The sequence below is a fragment of the Trichoderma ghanense genome (genome assembly GCF_004382785.1).
Source record: "Trichoderma ghanense strain CCMA-1212 chromosome Unknown scaffold_3, whole genome shotgun sequence".
NCBI classification, from domain to species: Eukaryota; Fungi; Ascomycota; class Sordariomycetes; order Hypocreales; family Hypocreaceae; genus Trichoderma; species Trichoderma ghanense.
Genome location: NW_027395666.1, coordinates 431,498 through 450,967, shown reverse-complemented (window position 1 = coordinate 450,967; position 19,470 = coordinate 431,498). Strand labels below are relative to the sequence as shown.

Genomic DNA, 19,470 nt, shown 5'->3' with positions numbered 1-19,470 from the left:
GCCTATCGAAGGGTTAAGTACGGCCGATGCCAAGGGTTTTGGTCGGAGAAAAAGATCCTTCGAACGATGCAGGAGGGAAATCCTTGAACGGCGCGCGGATGCAGGCAGGGCCGCATGCCCTTGATATGAGTTATGATTGGGACTCCCGGGTCCGGGCCAGGCGAAGTCCGATCTCTACGGCCCCGAGAGGGAGGGAGCCTCCATCAAAACTGGTCTACAAAAGAGAGAGACAGTCGGAGCTCGATGGCTTCGGACATTTCTGGCTCGTTGATGCCGGGCTTCGTCGGCAATTGTGGCTCGTTGCCGTGAGTTTCCCAAGCTTTGCCTGGCTTCGGGGATTGACTAACTCCTTCAACGAGTCTTAAGAATGACTTCTTCCGGTGTCTCTTGTTGATAAGACGACCAGGCTGGGCTAGATTTCATGGTTGAGTCGCCGGTCTTTCGCAATGCCTTGCAACCTAGTTGACGAGACAATATCGGCGACTTTTGTGGTAGTGTCTTTGCGCTGAACATATCTACATTTCAGATAGACATAGTTGCCAGAGTTGAACATCTCAAATTATCCGTGACATGTGCATCTATAACTCTTTGAGCTGTCTGTAGCAACTATGAGCCAAGACTCGCTTGTGGTCTAGCATACGGCCTCTCTGTCAGCTATGCTCGGCATTCAGTTATGATTTCCCCCGGTGGTCGTCGCCCTACCCATGTAGGATTACTCTATAGTCTGGGCCCTGGCAGTCCTTGGACTAGCCGTACTTTGGGTCTTACAGGGGTCCGTATGCAAGGATGGCCGTTTCGGGCCGGCAGGGTTGCATCCTCTTACGAGCATATCTCTCTAGAAACTTAGCCTCGTGTCATCTGCAGCTGCCAGGGCTGACCCAGGTTCCACATGCCGTTTCGGGTAGGAAGATGAAGCTATCGGGGTTCGCTCCAAGATGTCTGACCGAGAACCCACAAACGCATCGAACTAGTTGAACACGCCAGTCTTGATCTTCATGTTGTCATTTTTTTTTTTTTTTTAAATTTCTGTACTATGTAACTATCCAGGAACGTGGATTTGCAACTCCCCCCAGCCCCGGGGAAGCGAGGCGGCTTCTTTCACCCTCCTCCCCGCTCAGCCTTATACGCCTCTTCGTCTCCAGAACCATCACCAAGAAGCAACACAGCACTTTGCCACCCACCAAAACTATGAGCTAGCCACGGCGACAGGAGTTGCAGCAGCCGCTGTGGGCTCGCTCTTGTCACGTTGCATCCCATCCGACCATTCCGTCGTGTTCTGGCCCTTCTTGTGCAGATAAGCCAGCCGCTCGACCACGTGCTGGCCGGCATAGACAGGGGCGTACTTCTTGGGGTTCTCGGGCGTGCAGCAGGCGTCAATCGGGTCAACCAGGGCGTCCCGGTTCGGGTGGCCGAACCAGGCAATGGCGTAGCGGGCGGGAACAACGTCCGGGATGTTGCCGTTGGCGTCCGGCTTGGGCTCTGGCTCGACAACCCGATGTTCCGTCGAGATGAGCTTGTCGTTGAACCAGCGGGAGAGAAGATCGCCCACTGCATGAAACGAGAAGAAAAGACCGGGAGATTAGCAAAGATTACCGGAGCGGCGTGGCTACAAGGGGGGAGGGGAGCAAGATGGAAGGTGGTTTATGGTGTGTGTGTGTGTATGAGGGGAGGGGGTGTAAGCCTGTTGAACCTGGGAAAAAAAAAAAAACAACTTACCGTTGATGATGGCGCAGCCGGGAATCGGGGGCGCGTCAATGTAAGTGCCGTCCGACTTGCGGACCTGCAAGCCGCCGCTGTTGTCGTTGAAGAGCAGCGTCAGCGTGCCGTAGTCTGTATGCGCCGAGGCGCGCAGCCGGTCCTTGAAGGCGGCCCTGCTGGTCTCGGGGTAGTAGATGACGCGGAAGAAGTGGTCCCTGGCGGCGACGTGCGGGTCGAAGAAGTGCTCGTCGATGCCGACCTGCTGCGCCAGGGCCTGCAGCAGCACGAGGTGGACCTCGTGGCACCGGTCAAAGAAGAAGTTCATGTCGTCGCGGAACTCGGGCCAGTCCGCCGGCCACTGGTTGGGCCTCGTGGGGTCGTCGTCCTTGCCCACGTCAAAGGCTTCCTTGAGGTCCGCGTGCCGCTTGTCGCCCGACGTGCGGGTGGGAGAGAACCAGCCGTGGAACGCCTTGGACTCGCCCGTCTCGACCTTGGCCTTTTCCGACTCGGGCAGCGCGAAGAACTTCTTTGCGTGCGAGAAGAGGTTGTCCCGCGCATAGTCGGGGATGGAGTGGTTGGCCAGGTACACGAAGCCCACGTTGACAAAGGCGTCAAAGAGCTTCTTCTTTTCCTTCTCGCTCTCCTCGAGAACCTCGGGGGAGTGCGAGATGGACGGGCCAACGATTTTGGCAAAGTCAATAATGGGCAGGCTGGTCGTGTCGTTGGCTGCCATGATTGATCACGTATGTATGGGGGAAATGCTCGTGCTTGCAGTTGTTTGATAAGGACTGATTGATAACGATGATTGTTGTTGTTGTTGTTGTTGTTGTTGTTGTTCGTGGGATAAGAGTAGGGGGTATACAGGAACTAGGTCAGGAATTTATAACCGCAATGGGGTGTACGCCTCTACACTCTTGCCTCAACTCGCATGGTACGAAACTTGAACTCTGTGGCCTGATCCGAGTCGGTGTTATGCACATGGTTGCATAATCTTCTGATCACTCATTGGCCCTCCAACAGGAATTGATAATGATCGGATAAGATGGAACAACTAGGACAACCAAGAGAATCCTTTGGACTCGCCTGATTGTCGATTGCCATCGTCCGATCTTGCTCTTCGAGCGTCTTCTATCCTGCTTCGCCAATTCCTTCCAGCAACCCTGGACAACTCGACCGGGGAATCACCCCCCCCTGCCCTGACCCCCTGTCGCCGCTTATGTTGTCATCCTATATTGCTGACGCGCCCCCCCTCACGCAATGTGGGGGTGTGATCGGAGCTGACTGTCTGTCTGTCGCACATTACGGGGCAATCCCAGATCCCATCTGTCTTCCGGTGTTACCGTAGCCTCTTCTAGTGTCCTTCCATCTTATCAGGGCCTGCATCTGTGCAGATAGCGTCATCCCACCCCCATCCCCATCTCCGAAGCTTACATCCCCGTCGCTCGCAACCTCTTTCTTCAACAATCGAGACCCCTGGCTCCAACCTTCGTAACCGATGAGCAAAAGTGACGACGACTCTCTTGCAGCAGCCGGAATCCTTCACGGGCCAGCCGCATGCACCAGCACTGATCCACACTCTGGCGTGGACGGGATACAACCCTTGCCACGCACGTATTTTCAACCGGAAATCGAGACATGCATGTAAACGCATGAAGCATTCCTTCGGGGAACTTCCTGAGCCGCCGACGCTGTCCCGGGGGGGGGGGGCAGGGGTGAGGAATCAAAGGTTGCCGCAATCCTTTTGCAGCCATGATTGCGAGATGAAACTAGCAGGTTGCTTGCTCTTTTTCTTGTGACAAACTTTCGGACATCTGTGGAAAGCTTTGACGGCACGTTTTCTTTTTTCTAAACGCCCCTAGTCTGTTTGATAGTGATGGTTGGCTCGTCATTGGGAATCGCGAGATACCTATTCCGTTGTAGGCTGTATCCGAATCCGTGTCGGTTTGAATGAGGCGAAGTCAAGACAGCGAGCGCGAGAGTAGGACGAGAACGTCAAGGGGGATCAAAATAGATTATGCTAGCTCGTATCGAGGTAGTCCAATTGAAAAGATAAAGAAGGCATCATGGCTATCGAGTATTTAATCATATAGTTTTGCCACAATCTCTCTCCTGCGACTCTGCAAAGTCTAACAGGATAACCAAGATTCAACTTCAACCATAGTTCATCAACTGAACCTTTGAAGAGAAATACAACAAAACTTTTTTTTTTCAAGATGGTCTTTGAATCCAAGTTCCCCAAGCCTGAGGTGCCGGTCGCCGACGTCTTCAACTTCATATTCAACGCTGCTCGCGAGAAGTACTCTCGTGATAAGGTGTTGTACCGTGTTCATGAGACCGGTGAGACCTTGACTCTCGATGAGCTTGAGACGCGGAGCCGGCGGTTGGCCTCGGTCCTCGTCAAGAAGTACGACATTAAGCCGCATGATGTTATTGCTTTCTTGGCAAACAACTCTGTAAGTACTCCCCATGTCGTACAAGAATCAAACCAGTTCAGGCGAGCTTGCACAACTTGACATGTAGAAACTGTTTGCTGACCACTTGTACTTGGTTTTAGATTCACTACCCCGTAGCTTTCTTCGGTGTCTTGGCCGCCGGAGCCACCATCTACCCCATTCCTATCCAACAGGGCCTTGATGTGATCGCGGTCATCTCAAGAGTCAAGCAAGCCGGCGCCAAGCTCATCATCACCGATGAGGAATACGCCATCATGTCCAGAGGCGCCGCCGACGCCTACCGTGACATTCCCCTGATCAGCCTCACGGGGACACCCCACGGCATCGCCAACGTCCACGACCTGTTAGAGAACGAGACGGAGCTCTACGACGGCTTCCGCCTCACCACCCAGGAGGAAACAGACAAGAGCTACGCCTTCATCAACCGCACGACGGGGTCCTCCGGCAACGTCAAGTCCTACCTCATGACGCACCGCCACTGGTCCGCCAACCTGTTGACCACCCGCCTGACCGTCCCCGAAGACACAAACCCCGAAGAAGACGTCTGGATCGCCACCCTCCCCTTTGCCTACGGCATCACCGCCAAGCTGTACCTCGGCCTCAACATCCTTCTCGGCATCCCCGTCGTCATCCTGCTCAAGCCCTTCGGCCAGGCCTCGTTCCACCTCATCGACCAGTACAAGATCACGTTCCTCTTCGTCACGCCGCCCCTCGCCGCGGAAATCGCAAAGTCCGAGAAGAAGGACGGCGCCACGTACAAGAGCATCAAGTGGATGCTCTCCGCCGGCGCCCCGATCCACCCCAAGATGCGCGAGGCCGTGCAGGAGAAGTTCAACGGCGTGCGCCTCAGCCTGGAGTACGGCACCACCGAGACGCTGCTCATCGCCCTGCAGGTCGACGACGCCTCCTCCGTGCGCGGGTCCAGCGGCACCCTCGTCCACGGCATGCAGATCCGCGTCCTCGACACCGAGACGGGCGAGGATCTCGGGCGCAACGAGCGCGGAGAGCTGCTCGTGCGCAGCTCGCTGGCCCGGTTCGCGGGCTACAAGGACAACGCCGTCGCCAACAAGGAGTTTGACTCCGAGGGCTGGTTCCACACCGGCGACGTCGGCTACGTCGACGACAACTCAAACGTCTTCATCGTCGACCGCATCAAGGAGATGCTGCGCGTCGGCGACGGCTACGGCACCCACGCCTCGGCCAGCGAGTTCGAGGCCATCCTCTTCGACCACCCGGCCGTGTCCGCGGCCGTCGTCGTCGGCATTCGCGACGAGGAGGCACAGCAGGAGCACCCTACTGCCTTTGTCGTCCTGCAGCCCGAGGTGCGCAAGGACCGCGAGTCGCTGGCCAAGCTCGCCAGCGAGCTCGAGGCCTACGTCGAGAGCAAGCTGGGCAAGTTCACCCGCATCTCTGGCGGCGTGTACTTTGTCGAGAAGTATCCTCATGTTGGGTTCAAGATTCACAAGAGGAAGCTCAAGGAGCTGGTCAACGTTGGAGCGTCGGTTGATCGCTCCAACCGCTGGGTGAATGTCGTCGGTTAAAGGATCGGTTGTAAATGATTTATGTATCTATGCAACTTTGTTTATTAGTTAGTTACGAAGCCAATGATTCTTCTCTAAGCTGGGATTCTGTGTCGCACAGACTTGCGAGTGATACCAACACGTATTGGTCAATTTGCTGAGCATGGGCAATAGTCAAGTCAAGATATGGGTGACCGTCAATAAGTCGAAGACAGTTGTCCATGGCAACTGCATAGCTCAGATGACCCCAAGATGAAGAGTGTCCATCTCCGCGTAGGTGGGAGGGTGACGAGAGCGCCCGCAACTGGTCAGCGATGCATTTGGTGTCGTCCAATAAGCAAATCGGATGTGCAACTTGCCGCGTAGAAGGAAACATGTCATAGTAGAGTAGCAAACGACACTGCTCGCCAGATTAACACGATGGTATCCGGCCCCGACTACTCTGAGCGACGTCACCAAAGTCCCATCTGCCAGTAAATCCACAGGCCTCATCCTTGAGTAGGAAGCCGACACTCCCTGATCTTTGCTCTACATACAACTACTGCAGTGTTCTTTGGACGACGTGGCATACATGTTATATCAGTAGCAAACCGCTCCAAGGATACTACAAAGCCATCATTGTGGGACAGCGGCCAACAAAACACGGTTACGTGCGAGAGAAGATGGGCTAGAATGTAAAACCGGAACAAATAGGTTGGCGACGCAAAAGAAAAAGACTGGCACAGATAAAACTGTCATTCACAGTCATGGCAGACTACGAGCTGCAAGCTCAAGATGCTCAGGGCAGCTTGAAAGGCAAAGGATGAAAGGGACAGAAGTGGGTGGAGCGAATACGTGTAAACGTTAAACGTTATACAAGGTTGTATCTCACGTTTTGGGTACCAAAGTTTGTCATGGCAATATTATTAAGTTCGACAGAGTCTATGAGTCTAACTGACTGGTCAAAGGCGTGTTAAGCCTTGAAATATCACGACATTCTATGGTATCCAGCGATCAGGTATTTTCCCCCACTGCGAATCGAATCCACTGCGAATCAAAAGCATTTCAACCCTCCATCATGCAACCATATATGCGGAAAAGCGGGCAGTAGATCCCATGCGTTCCTCCTCATGCATTCTCACGCACACATCCCCGTGTGTAGCTTAGAAAAAGTAAAACAGCTTCCAGTACTTGACCTTGGTGGCCCAGGTGAAGAAGTACACCAGGGCGAGGTTGCCAAAGGTGAACGCCAGGAAGATGCCCCAGCATCCCCACTTGCCTCCCAGCTGTCCATCGCCAAGGTTGAACTGCGCCAGGAACTGGTCGCCAGAATCCCAGCGACACACTTGACAGTCAGATGGATAGCTAGCATCGGGGTTGAGGAGCTGAGCGGACGCAGAGAGAGCCCACTTGGCTGCGTATTCACCACAGGTCTGGTTCTGGGGCGGAGTGAACAGTGTCAGGTCTGCAGTGTCACATGTCACATGAACACCACCGGTGACGGCCGTGACCATGCCACCAAGCAGGTACGTAAAGGGCGACAGGTAGTAGAGCTGTGTTGTTCGTTAGCTCCGGTGACTCCAAGGCTCTTGCGTTCGTGCCAAGTACTTACCCAGTAGCGCCAGAAGACCTGGATCTGGCCATAGGGAATGATGATGCCGTTGAACCAGTTGCAGGTGCACACAATGAAGACGAGGACGTTTCCAGCCGCACCGAGATCCGGGCTGAGAGCCATCATGAACAATCCGAGGAGGACCTAGAAAATATCGTTAACACACTTGCCCTTCATAAGCAAACAGGTGGTGAAACAAAACGTACCTGGAAAATCTCGTAGGTCAGGAAGAAGAGGAAGATGTATCCAGCTTCGTTGTGAGGCAGTCCACTAGGGAAATACCAGACAACGTAGTAGATAACCGTGACAAAGAGGGCACCAGGGATCTCAGAGAGAATGACGGAGTTGACGAAAGCAACCCAGCCATAGGCGTGGGAGGGGCCCTCGCGGTACATCCAGTAGAGACTGGCGAAGAAGTACCTGGCGAGAATGACATTGACAATGGCGTTGCAGAGGAACAGCATGAAGTAGACGCTGAACATGCGGTTCTGCAGGTCAGTAGGGCTGGTTCCGAGCTGGTAAAAGGTGAAGCCAACAAAGAAGGCGCTGAGAATGTGGACCCAAATCTTGGAGTAGATGTATGGCGTGTTGCGCCATTGGTTCAGCAGCATTCGCTTCGTGAGCAGGTAAGTCTGCGCAATGGTAGACGCGTTATACTCGGGAACTTTCTCCTCATCATGGGTAGTGCTGCCGTGGGGGTTCTTCTTGCTCTCCTCAATCTCTTGTGCGAGGGCCGCAGCTTCCGGAGATGCTGCCCAGTTGGACGACCAGTTGGATCCCTTGTCGTTTGTGCGGGCGTTCACACCAGCGCCGACAGTCTCGAGAATAAAGGCACTAGGGTTGGCACCCTCAGGGCAGACGGCACCGTGACGAGCGAAATACGGGAGAGCTTCAGTGACCTTGCCAAAGCTAGAGAATGGTCAGCATGCTGGCTCGCAAAAGAGAAAATACGAGAGGCCAATGACTTACTAGAGCTGTCGACCTTCCGATGAAAGAGCCAGGAGATTGTCAAACTGAGAGAACAGGAGTGCCGACGGCTGGTGGATGGTGACGACAGTAGCCTGGCCATGACGAGCAAGCTGCTTCAGATAGCGAACGATACGGGCAGCGCCTTGAGAATCAAGTCCAGATGTCGGTTCGTCAGCAAACAGGATCTCCGGCCGTGCGGCAAGTTCAACACCGATCTGTACGCATTGTGGGTTAGCAAGGCGATCCAAAGGAAGGGTCCGAGGACATCTGCAAAACATACCGTGACTCGCTTAAGCCTTTCAACGCCCAGGCCGCCACCCTCTTCGCCAATAAGCACGTGCTGGACATCAACCAGATCGAGCAGTTCAAGAACCGTGTCAACGTAGGCCAGTCTCTCTTCGCGGGAGTATGTCAGGGGCTGTCTCAGCAAGGCAGAAAATTCGATGGCCTCGCGAACCGTAGCCGTGCCGTCGTGGAGATCCATCTGTTGCGCGAAGCCGACAGTCTTTCTGTAGCTTGAGGTCGGAGGCTGGCTTCCAACAAGGACTTCACCTGAAAGCGTGCCGGCAAAGTTGGTCTGACTGAGAGCAGTGAGAAGGGTAGTCTTGCCAGCACCGCTAGCACCACACAAAGCAGTCAACTCTCCACGCTTGACGTATCCAGAGATGTCCTTGAGAATGTGCTTCTCTCCAATGTGCACGTTGACGTCCTTCCAGGTGAGCGCGAGTTCTCCAAGTCTACCTGACAGGGCATTTGTAGGAGCAGACTTCTCAACGTCAGTGACGGTGACTGCCTTTTCCTTCTGGCCACGGCGCTTGGCGAAAACGAGGGGAGCACCTCCCTGAGGCGCAAACCTCATGACCTCGCTGCCGAACATGCTAATGAAGAGGTAGATGAACGCAATAGAGATCATGATGCCAATGTTGCGCCACTTGTGGGACAGAGAAAAGCCATAAGCCTCGATATACTCGACGCCAGGGACGGTGGTCTGGCCCGGAAGTGCACCACGGATAGCACAGGTCTGGTGACCAGCAACTCCGTCCGCCGGAATGAGGTTGTCGTCGCAGGCGAGGTCCAAGCCACTGAACTCGTTCGAGAAGAGCTGCAGGAATGGCCAGTTAGATGATGAGAACCAACAGCCGAGGAAGAAGTTGGACTACTTACGTTCTCGAAGCCGTAAAACATTGGGTTCAGATGATGCAGCCATCCAAAGGCGGCGCCCATCTCATTCGGCGGAATCAGGAATCCGGCAAAGAGAAGGAGAACCGTGCAGGAGAAACCACCGTAGCGGAAGCCTAAACACGTGTTAGTCGTGACTTTGATCGAAGAGAAAGCAATTGCATCTTACAATCATCCAAGGTTCCGACGTAGTAGGCGAACATGCGCAACAGATTGCTAAAGCACACCGTCGAGATGAAGAGCGTGAAGTAGAAGAAGAAGAATTTTCCTGCTTCAATCTGCAGCCGCGACAGGAAGTAGAAGATGATGATGAACAGAGCGTGCTGAGCGGCGATCAGAGGCAAGTCGATGAAGAACCGGGCCAATGCGACTGCGGACGGGCGGTTGAGATGCAGTCCAGCTAAGCGTTCGAGTCAGTAAAAATGAGCAGCTTGTATAATGTCAGGACAATGCTTACCATGTCGCTCAATGACGGGCCGATTAGTGTGCGCATCGAACAGTTCCGGGAACTGGAACCAACCGTTGACGATGAGAGCAAAGTACAGAATACCACCCCTTGTGAAGGCTCCTTGAGCGGTGATGTCAATGTCGAAGTAAACACTACCGCAGACCAGACACAGAATGAGAGTAGTCATCCACTTGATGTAGTAGACTCGTCGCTGAGCGCTGACCAGCTGGACTTCTCGATAAAGACACTCCCAAACCTGGGCGGGGAACGACAGGCGGTAGTTGTAAGCGGGGAGCAAAGCATCAGCCTGAGCTTGCTTTTGTCGGTATTCGTCAATCTCAATCAACAGGCGCTGGTAGTTGTCCGATCGTCGGAACGCAGCCGCCAGATCAGCCGGTGTCTTGAAGTTTGCGGCCGCAGATCCAGGTCGAACTCTTCGCTCCACGGGATCCGTAGCGGTGGTGAGGAACTCGGCAGTTGTCTGTCCAGGAACGGGGATGAATCCGAGGTCTTCGAAGTACTTCCAGGCTTCGGATGTTCTTCCGAAGAATGCCATCTGTCCGTCATCCAGGACGATGACCTTGTCGAAGTTCCTGTAGAGATCCTCGCCTGCCTGGTAGAGGGTGGCCATGCTGGTCTTGTGGCCAACGTCTGTGACTGCTCGCAAAGCCTTGGCAAAATCCAGCGCGGTCGAGGAGTCGAGACCACGGGTCGAGTTGTCAAAGCATTGAACAGACGCGCCGGCAGCGAGAACTTCCGCGATCGATACTCTGTTTTCGCCAGTGTTAGTGCCGGTATCTCTCAATAGAAGGGATGTGAAACGAACCGTTTTCTTTCACCACCAGAAACACCAGGGAAGAAAGCTCCACCGACAGGAGTGTCGAGGGCATGAGAAAGACCAAACAGCTTCGCAATTGCCTCTGTCAAGTTGGCGACGGACTTGCTGTCTCGAGCCTCGGCCGGGAGCGAGTTTCGAAGAGCGAAGCGGATGGTCTGCCTCACGGACAGGGAGGCAATGTGCCTGTCCTCTTCCGGGAGGTAAATCGTTTCTCTGGCGTGGTTGCGCTTGAAGTCCGCGGCAGGGACGTTGGCATATTCCAAGTCACCCGTCACGGCGAGGGTGGACTGGTTGGCAACTGTTCGAAGGAAGGTCGAGCAACCACTTCCCGGCCGACCGAGAACAAGCAACATCTCACCGGGCTTGACAATTCCGGTAAAGTTGGAAAGGATGGGTCTTCCGGCGGCACTGAAGGAGTTGGGGAAGATGCGTGAGAGGATGTTCTCCTTGACGAAGCGCCACTGGTCGGGTCCGAATGTGTTGAGGATGGCGCGCGGCAACGTCTTTGCGTCAATCTCGGTTCCGGCCTGAGCCGTCACGGTGAGATCCTTGAACGAGAGGCCGATCTGCTTGGGGGTCTCCTGGCCCTTGGGCGCTTGGCTGTTGAGGAGGATCCGGATCGACTCGAGGGCTTCCGCCTCGATTGACTCTGGGCGTGAGGAAGCCGTCTCATCAGAGGGGCTACTCAGCTCATGGAGCTGAGTATCCTCTTGCTTTTCCGACATGTTGGGCAGCGGTTGGGGCGTTTGCAGAGGGGATTGGCGGGCAAACTGCGCAACCCTTGGGCTATCTGACACCTCAGAGTGTCAAGAGCAGACAGCACAAGGCTTATGTGAAGATGCTGCGGTTGAGCCTGGCCTGATCCGTGGACAGTCTGAAGCCGTCGACGGGAAGACTCGCTGCTTCTAATAGGAAAAGCGATATTGGGTCCATCTCGGGCATCTCACGCAGGGCAGGGTCTGCCAGAAGCGACCTCCCGCGACCAGGACCAACTCCGATCCATGCCGGGGACAGCACAGGCCGTAAGGCTGCCTGCGTGCTGCTTCATCCCCGTGCGCGCTGTTCGTAACATTACCGGGGACGCGGCAGTACCTCGTGCATACTTGGTACATCGTATTGACACGTTTGGTGCCATCGCGGAGCGAATCCCAGCCTCCATCTCATCTCCTTTGCCGGCCAGCCATGTAAGCAGGCCGATCTGGCGATGACTAACGCACGGCTGACAAAAAAAAAAAGCCCTGTAGTCTCATCTTCTGAGATCCAAAAGTGGGGCGGCCATCCAACTCCGATCCCTTCTTGCCTGTTCCTGTTCGGAGCGCGGTGGCAGGAGCGGCTCGTAAATCGGACTTGCCTGACAGATCAACCGCGGAGTTTCTGCAGTAGCAGTTCGTTCACTGGCTCTCGGTCGCATTTGCCTGGCTCTATTTGCCTTTTTTTCTGACCCATTCAGGCTTACGGCCGTCTCTATCTGTTCCAACAAGCGAGTGTTACTGCAGAAGTGAGGTGGCCAATTCGCGCCTGCCGCTTGGCTACCTTGCTGTCTCTGATAAGCAATTCGCACTTCTCGCACCGCTCTCTCCTCGCAAGTTTGATACGTGTTATGCAACTATGAATTACCTTGCAACAAACACTAATACCTATCTTCGACAAGAACGGAGTATTGTATTCTGAAACAAATATATATATACCTATCATGCTAACGAGTCCATATTTCGGTACAGTATGTATCTCAGAAATTTCCCGATAAACTTTGCTGTCCTAGTGGCGTTGCAGGGGTCTCATGTCAAAGACAGGCGGGAACAATCCACCTCGCTCCGAATTCATAGCCCGACAACCAGGGTATCCCTGCCAATTGGGAGATCCTGGAGCCTCTCTATCGTATCTCAACTCCAACCGCGCTGAATTCGAGGTTACAGATACGGAGTGGCAATCCACGTACACGTAGCCGTACATGCATTCGTCCTGGGTCAGTGGCAAGCCGCATTGCATGATTATGCCTAGCTGCGGCATCTCCCAAAGAAGACGACGCCAGACAATGTCCAGGCTGATATAAGGGATGCGTCGCCCTCCAACTCCGGCGTGGTGTAGAGCCTCATGGAGTTGATGGAATCACTGACCAGTGTATCAAAAGCACCGAGTGGATGAGTGTATCTTCATCCGACTGTCGTCTCGCCATCTCTTCGGCTAACACATTCCTTGCAATTGGACTCAGATCCGTTCGGTACGACATACCTAACGTCATCTCGCCCCTATCATGGGCCACGTGGATATCGGAACGAGTCTAAGCGACAATATCTCCCATTCTTCGCTCCGCAATCAACCCTCCATATCCTGCAAGAATTGTTGAAACAAGCACGATCAAAGCAGAGCCCTATGCGAGTCCATGATTGCACCACCTGCCAATTGCCGAGACACAAGAACCACCGATCGAACAAACGATTGTGTATATTAGCAACGCAAGACTTCAACTGGGTATCGAGCCTTTCCCGTGCGTTTTCCCGAGTTGAAGGCCTTGACAAGAAATTTGATGAGCACATCAACTGAACAACCAGCCCAAAATCGCCTCGATTTTTCACACGTATGCATGCCTCAACTCGATCCGATTCCATTCCACTATATGTGAACGGAAAAGTGAGAAATAGAATAAAAGAGACAGAAAGAAGAGAGAGAGAGAGAGAGAGAGAGAGAGAGACGGCTCCAATGGTTTCGGATGGAGCAAGCCCATGTAGCGGCATTGTACAAGCAAGCGGGCTTGAGCCCTTTACTCGGAATTTCGCGAGGACACGGAAAGCCGCCTTTTCCGTGCCGAGCTTCCTCTGCCCACCTCTATGTTGCCTCGTAAAATACTTGGGTAGAAGAAAGGGGCTCTCTCCCCTCGATCGAAAGCTTGACGGCGTGTAGTAAATACCAACGTCACGCTCTGGACTATTTTCAACGAGTTCAACTCAAGCATTCGTAAGTGTTATCGTCATCTGAAAATCCATCAACTTTGTTTCGCAGAATATGCAAGGATTGGTGAGGAACTAGTTAGATCAAAGCCACATGGCCATAGTGCAGTTTCGTTTACTAGGAGGATATCGCGGGCCCCGGCCAGACCAGCCCTCCTCATTCATACAGAGCAGCTCAACTTCTCTTTGGCGAAAGGCTACTCAGCCGAAAAGCTGGGAATACCTATTCAGGCTCATTCGAGGATGCTGCGTTCATTTGTAAATCTCTTTTGTTTGTCTTCGAGTGGTACAGGGTGGCACTATACGTCGTAACATGGGTAGACAGCCATGGATGAGTTGTGCATCAACGGAGGGAATCCGCGTTCAATAATGTCAGTGTCATTCTAAGATCGCCTCTTCAAGGTGATATGCGAACAATATTTTTCTGGGAAAGAAGAAAAGGAATAGAACGGAAAATGAAACCCTTTCACGGACAGTCTACAGCATTGAGATCAACCCAGGGCATGGTATTTGAATTTCATCAGTAGTAGCTGGATGCAGGGTAACCCCCTCCATGATTGTTCACGGATTGATAACACGCCATTCACGTCAAGAATCACTACCTACGCTTCTGATGACGGACTGGATGGTGCAGGCTAGCAGAGGACATCGAGTCTCATTATGATCCCTACCAGGATCACAAAAAGGGGCCATGACTACTGTGACCGTTGCAAGGCCAGAGGGTGCTCAGTTCTTCCGTTCCAGCTCCGCCGCTGCACCCAGCCCTGCCAGGATAGCGACCATGCCTCGGAAGAACTTTGTGGCATACGAGCCAAAGCCGAGAACCCTGTCTGATCTACGCCGCTGCACCCGACCCTGCCAGGATAACGACCATGACTTTGACAAAGGACCCGACTTACCCATAGTCCGGCAGTTGTATTCCGACAATCTACGTCGCTGCACCCAGCCCTGCCGGGATAGCGACCATGATCGTCAGAAACGTTCAACTGCTCGGGTTCCGGCCAATGCCTCGTTCGAACTGCGCCGCTGCACCCGGCCCTGCCAGGATAACGACCATGCTCTCAGAGACATCAACGCCCCGGTCGCAGGGTCCAGGACCCTTTTGTTACACCTCTTGAGCTGTATATCAACAACGAGTATTCTCATACTGATCGAGGCTTGCCAGATTGATCCAGTTCCAGGAAGGTAGATGGCCCGCTCCTCCTTCTAGACCTAGTATTGAGAGATCTCGAAGGTGGAGACGGTCTTTTGCGCGACTGTCGTGTGCTGGATTCTCTCCGCGTTCTACTCTTGCGTGCATCTTCTTTCTGGTCATAGATTCTTTCGTCCGTAATTCGCTGCGTGGAAGATGGGATGTGAGACGGCGGAGTATGGGGGGCGGGATCTTCCAGCTTTTGCCTTTTGAAGCCATTGTCGTGATCATCGCCCTGCCTTGATCTCTTTCGAGATGCTGTTGAGCCTGTAGCTGTTGTAGAAGAGGAAGCGGAAGGTGTCGGTGGGCACACAAGATGATCTTCTGGACCTTGATATAGGCGCCCGTGATCGCGGCCTTTGCCATGCCTCGTTCTCTTTATGGGTTTCCTTTCGTTTCCCGCTGATGGGGTAGGCGAGGATACATGAGGTGTTGGTGCAGGCGAGATAGGAGTCTCAAGCTTTTGGCGCTTCTGTCTATCGTTATTATCGTCATCGTGTCTCGTTCTCTTCTTCGATACACCTTCGTTCGTAGCTTGTGGGTCGAGGGAGGAAAGGTGTGGCGATGAAGCATCCAGTCTGGCGCGTTTATGCGCACGATCATTGACTTCGTTATCTTCATTATCGTCATCAGGTCCAAGCTGTTGTTGGTGCTGATGTCTTTCAACATTGACATCATCATCGAAGCGGACACTCTTTCTAATCAAGCTTTAGCATTATTTGTCAATAATTGAGCAGGAGATCGTGTAGGGGGCAAAGCACTAACCGCTTCCGCTTCCCTTGCCTCGTTGTCTGCGCAGTCTCTTCTCTGTCTCCCCTTCCCGGGGTAGACGCCCTGCGTGACAGAAGCGGCGACATGGAAGAAGTCCTCCCAGTCTCAGGATTGGGAACTCCTTTGTTGCCACCGGTGAAATCAGGTGGCGCATTCTCGACGGTGTACGAGCCAATGTAAAAGACATTATCTGCCATTAGGTGTTCTCTCCAGTCCTTGGTCGAAGGTTCCTCGTAGAAGCAGATGTCGGGGTCAAAGTTGAACATCTGCGTGCGGGGCATGCCGTCCTCGTCAAAGTATTCATCATCTGGCATCTGCGTCTCGTCGTCAAGGCTGTTGGGCGCATTGTCCGGAGGTTCATCGCGTATGACATCCGCTTCATATCCATAGGCAGTGCCTTTGAGAATGTCTAGAAAGTGTGTTAAACAGCCAGTTTCGCAGACTTTGATCATCTTTTCCCGAGCATCTTCACATGGAAATGCTTCTTTATGACTTTCAGCATGATACCGGGTCTTCCCCAACAGTCTCTCGACCTCCTCCCACCTTTCTTTGTTCTTCTCTTCGAACATCCTCTCGAATTCTTCCCGACGGCCACCCGCAAGCTTAGCAATTGATAGTGCAGTGTCGAAGAATTCATCCTGTGGCAATATGGGGATTTCAACGGTATTGAATCGCTTCCAGTATGTCCTCCAGAGAAGCTCGTCGCCACACATCTCGTCAGTAACCTGCCCCCATTTTTGACACTGACTGATGCGAAAAAAGTAGGGAGGCTCGAATGGTCTAGTTTCGGGCACGTAGTATCCGCGTGTCAAGACAGGCATGTTGAACTGTGTATCGATCGATTTGCGGTCGCGGCCGGATCGTGAAGGCGAAGGGCTAGTGACGCGTTGCAACCGCGCGGTATGAGCTCAGGAGGATCTAGGCGCTGATACTGGACTCCTAATCAGATACACACGAGACTTGAAGATGAAAATGTCACTACCAAGCAAGGTTAAGGCGTGGAGCTTGTAGAAAGAGCTCGAAGAGGCGCGCACTTGGGTTGCGTGGTGGACGATGAGCCAGACATCTACTACCAGCCTTAAGGTACTCTCGGGAAATCGCATGTGCTCAGGTGCAGTGGTTTAGGCAGAGCGTCACGTGCGGGACATGGATCAATTGACGGCTATTCCCGCCCGCGAATTTTCCCTGCCCGCCTCAAGGAGATGATTTTTACGAGACATGTACGAAGAGACGACGATTTGACTGCATTCTTGTATAAGGTCAGGTAGGTTGGCTAAGGTAGGAGGAGATCCTTTTTGCCTTGGAAACGGGATGGGCCTAGACCGAAATTCCCGACAAAGACGACAGCTTAAGCTCGAGCCTAGGTCTCCTAGTCGGCTGCTAGTTCCAGCATTCAAGTATACCTTATTTAATGGGGAGTCTTGAAGCAGTAAACTTATCGTACCTAGGGCTGAATTCGAGGTCAATGATAACGTGAACCATGTACCCTGAGTTTACAGTAGTAGGTACCTTTCCTTATAGTACCCTTTTTATCATTCCCTCTACGCTGGCCTTCACCAAACTCGCAATGCACGAAGACGTGGTAGGAGTAAACGGGGCTATCCGCGTACCCATAGTTCAAAGCACGCACCGGGGAAGCATTGGGGATCCCTGCTGTCGGTACGATGAGGGGCAAAAAAGAAAAAAAAAAAAGAAAAAAGAAAAAAGAAAAAAAAGAAAAAAAGAAAAAAAGAGGCTCGAGATAGAATGAGCAAGGTTCGTGTTATAGGAGTGATCTGGCGATGAGGACTAGAAGTCCAGAAATACATACGACAGACAGATGCTCAACTCCATCCTTTGGAGTACTGAGTAGGTAGTCATAAGTTTGTAATGCCATTGAAATCACCTACCTACCATGTACAGTCGGATAATTCCCAGCATGTCTGTAGCAGTGTCTCACCATTCCCGTCTGCATCAGTTACCCTCGGTCAAAGCATGGCTCCTCCCCAACGCCAATTCTACATCCGCAGCCGAGACTCTTTTCTTGTGATCCGGATCAAGCATCTGGAAAACCAGTTTCTCCACCACGTCTTCAAGATTCAGCTGTTTCCTTGCGCTCGCGATGTCCTGTAGTAAATCTTGGAACGCAGCCCGCGATCGGCTCCCCTTATGGCGCAACTGGCCTATATCGATGTCTTTCCTAAGAGAACTTGCGGCAAGTTTCCGCAACATACAGAGCATCGTGACACCAAGTGCCCATACGTCTCCAGGAGGGCCACGGCTTCCAACTTTGTCGTCCACGTACTCCGGAGGAATGAAGTGAGGGGTCCCGCCCATTGTCCGGGAGTCGGTGACCGACGCAGCCATTCCAAAGTCAATCAGCACAGCACCTCGGTTGGCAGAATATGTGATGTTGGTTGGTTTCACATCGTGATGGACGATTCCTCGTCTGGCCAAGTAGGCAAGAGCAGACGACATATCGCAGAGTATCGTCCTGGCGTCGGATCGTCTAATTCGCGGTGATCGACTTCCCCAGCGAAGCGAAGACGGGAGATACTCTAGGTAAATTGCGAGAAACCGGGCATCGACACCCTTAAGGGACACGATGTTTCTCTAGATGAGGTCAGTGAGAGATCCAGATGCCAAGTAGGCGGCTTACATGTTCTAGGCCGTCCAGCATTGTCTTCTCCTGCATCCACATGTCTATGACTCTCCTGAGACACGACGTCGCCTGATACTTCGGGCAGCAAAGGACTTTTGCAACCAACATCTCTGAGATTCCAGAACGCTGGCAGGAAAAGACGCCTGCAGCTCGCGTATCAGATATTTCCTGGATTCGTTGCAATCGATATGTTCCCATTGTATCAGTAAGATTGACTTCCGGGGCCTGTATAAGAGCCGTCTCCCCGTCTGCTAGGTCTAGCATGGGAACGACATCTTCATTGACGACTTCTCGAGGCGCAGGCGGTAGATGGCGGCTATCAGAAACGGATAGATGTTCCGCTTGCTTCGGAGACGGGTCTGGGACCTGGACCATCCGACTTTCCATCTTGCCGTCATCCAGCTTTTGCCTCTTGGTCCCTCTTTCATCGTCGGCAGCCCGATCACTAGCAGTTTGTTTCATGACTCCATGGATCGAGACACTGAAACGCCTCCGAAGAAGCAAAAACTCAACAAGTCGGTTTTCAGTGAACCGGTCTCTCTCGCCGGTGTCAACAGAAATCGTCCATATGCCAGGACGAATGACACGACCCTCTTTTTGCCCGAGACATGCCTGCACAGCTTGCAGATTGAGGTCCATCAAATATATGTTCTTATCTGCCTTGTTAATGAACAGACAATTGTCACTCATTGGGTCATACAGGATCCTGCAATCAAGCCGACACTGTTCAGAGCCATTGGAGCGCTCGTCAACTGGGCGGCGGCAATATGGGAAGCTGATTGTAAAGTCAGCGCTCGTGGAGGTTTGGACAACGCCAAACATGTCGCCGCGGCCGGGAATCTTCTGCAGACAAATAATAGCCGAGTCCTTTTCCTCGTCTTCTGGAATCGAGTAGCGCGTATAAGCGATGACGAGACGCGCGTCTGGCAATGAGATGGCGGCGTTGTTGAGGAGTCGTCGTGTCACCTCCTCCAAATCACGCGCATCGCTTTTCTTTGTCTGCGATGCCTCGGTTCTCGTAAGGCGTCTTTCATCCAGTGTTTCAGCAGATGCGAGAAATCGCAACGCGGAATTGGTGGGCTGCTGAGTTGATTCCTTGAGACTCTCTTGCGGTCGACTTGAAGCCAGCTGGGCTGATTCCTTGTGACTTCCCTGCGGTTGAGTTGAAGCCAGCTGGGTTGTTTCTTCGACAGCCGGTGCAGGGGTATTTGTATTGATTTGG

At 53.1% G+C, this 19,470-nt stretch overlaps 5 protein-coding genes across 5 annotated transcripts; 1 reads left to right on the top strand and 4 right to left on the bottom strand.

Annotated features, from left to right (window-relative positions):
- Positions 1 to 1,186: 1,186 nt before the first annotated feature.
- On the bottom strand, positions 1,187 to 2,431 carry CCMA1212_003455 (putative 2-oxoglutarate-dependent dioxygenase; the record flags this gene model as incomplete). Its single annotated transcript, XM_073700803.1, has 2 exons — positions 1,187 to 1,548; positions 1,717 to 2,431. 2 exons carry the CDS (start codon positions 2,429 to 2,431, stop codon positions 1,187 to 1,189), a joined length of 1,077 nt encoding a protein of 358 aa, XP_073560820.1.
- A 1,480-nt stretch (positions 2,432 to 3,911) lies between these two features.
- Positions 3,912 to 5,692, top strand: CCMA1212_003454 (4-coumarate-CoA ligase 1; the record flags this gene model as incomplete). Its single annotated transcript, XM_073700802.1, has 2 exons — positions 3,912 to 4,151; positions 4,253 to 5,692. 2 exons carry the CDS (start codon positions 3,912 to 3,914, stop codon positions 5,690 to 5,692), a joined length of 1,680 nt encoding a protein of 559 aa, XP_073560819.1.
- Positions 5,693 to 6,813: 1,121 nt separating this feature from the next.
- CCMA1212_003453 (Brefeldin A resistance protein) lies at positions 6,814 to 11,421 on the bottom strand (the record flags this gene model as incomplete). Its single annotated transcript, XM_073700801.1, has 9 exons — positions 6,814 to 7,203; positions 7,263 to 7,406; positions 7,469 to 8,171; positions 8,232 to 8,446; positions 8,512 to 9,333; positions 9,396 to 9,526; positions 9,580 to 9,810; positions 9,868 to 10,628; positions 10,685 to 11,421. The coding sequence occupies 9 exons, from the start codon at positions 11,419 to 11,421 to the stop codon at positions 6,814 to 6,816; spliced, it is 4,134 nt and encodes a 1,377-aa protein (XP_073560822.1).
- A 3,365-nt stretch (positions 11,422 to 14,786) lies between these two features.
- CCMA1212_003452 (uncharacterized protein) lies at positions 14,787 to 16,483 on the bottom strand (the record flags this gene model as incomplete). The annotated part of the gene is made up of 3 exons (XM_073700800.1): positions 16,101 to 16,483; positions 15,602 to 16,016; positions 14,787 to 15,534 (listed from the first exon to the last, which is right to left on the bottom strand). The coding sequence occupies exons 1-3, from the start codon at positions 16,426 to 16,428 to the stop codon at positions 14,787 to 14,789; spliced, it is 1,491 nt and encodes a 496-aa protein (XP_073560821.1). The 5' UTR covers positions 16,429 to 16,483.
- Positions 16,484 to 17,560: 1,077 nt separating this feature from the next.
- CCMA1212_003451 (uncharacterized protein) lies at positions 17,561 to 19,470 on the bottom strand (the record flags this gene model as incomplete). The annotated part of the gene is made up of 2 exons (XM_073700799.1): positions 17,561 to 18,199; positions 18,246 to 19,470. Coding segments are annotated over 2 exons (1,863 nt in total), but the record flags the coding sequence as incomplete, so codon positions are not given.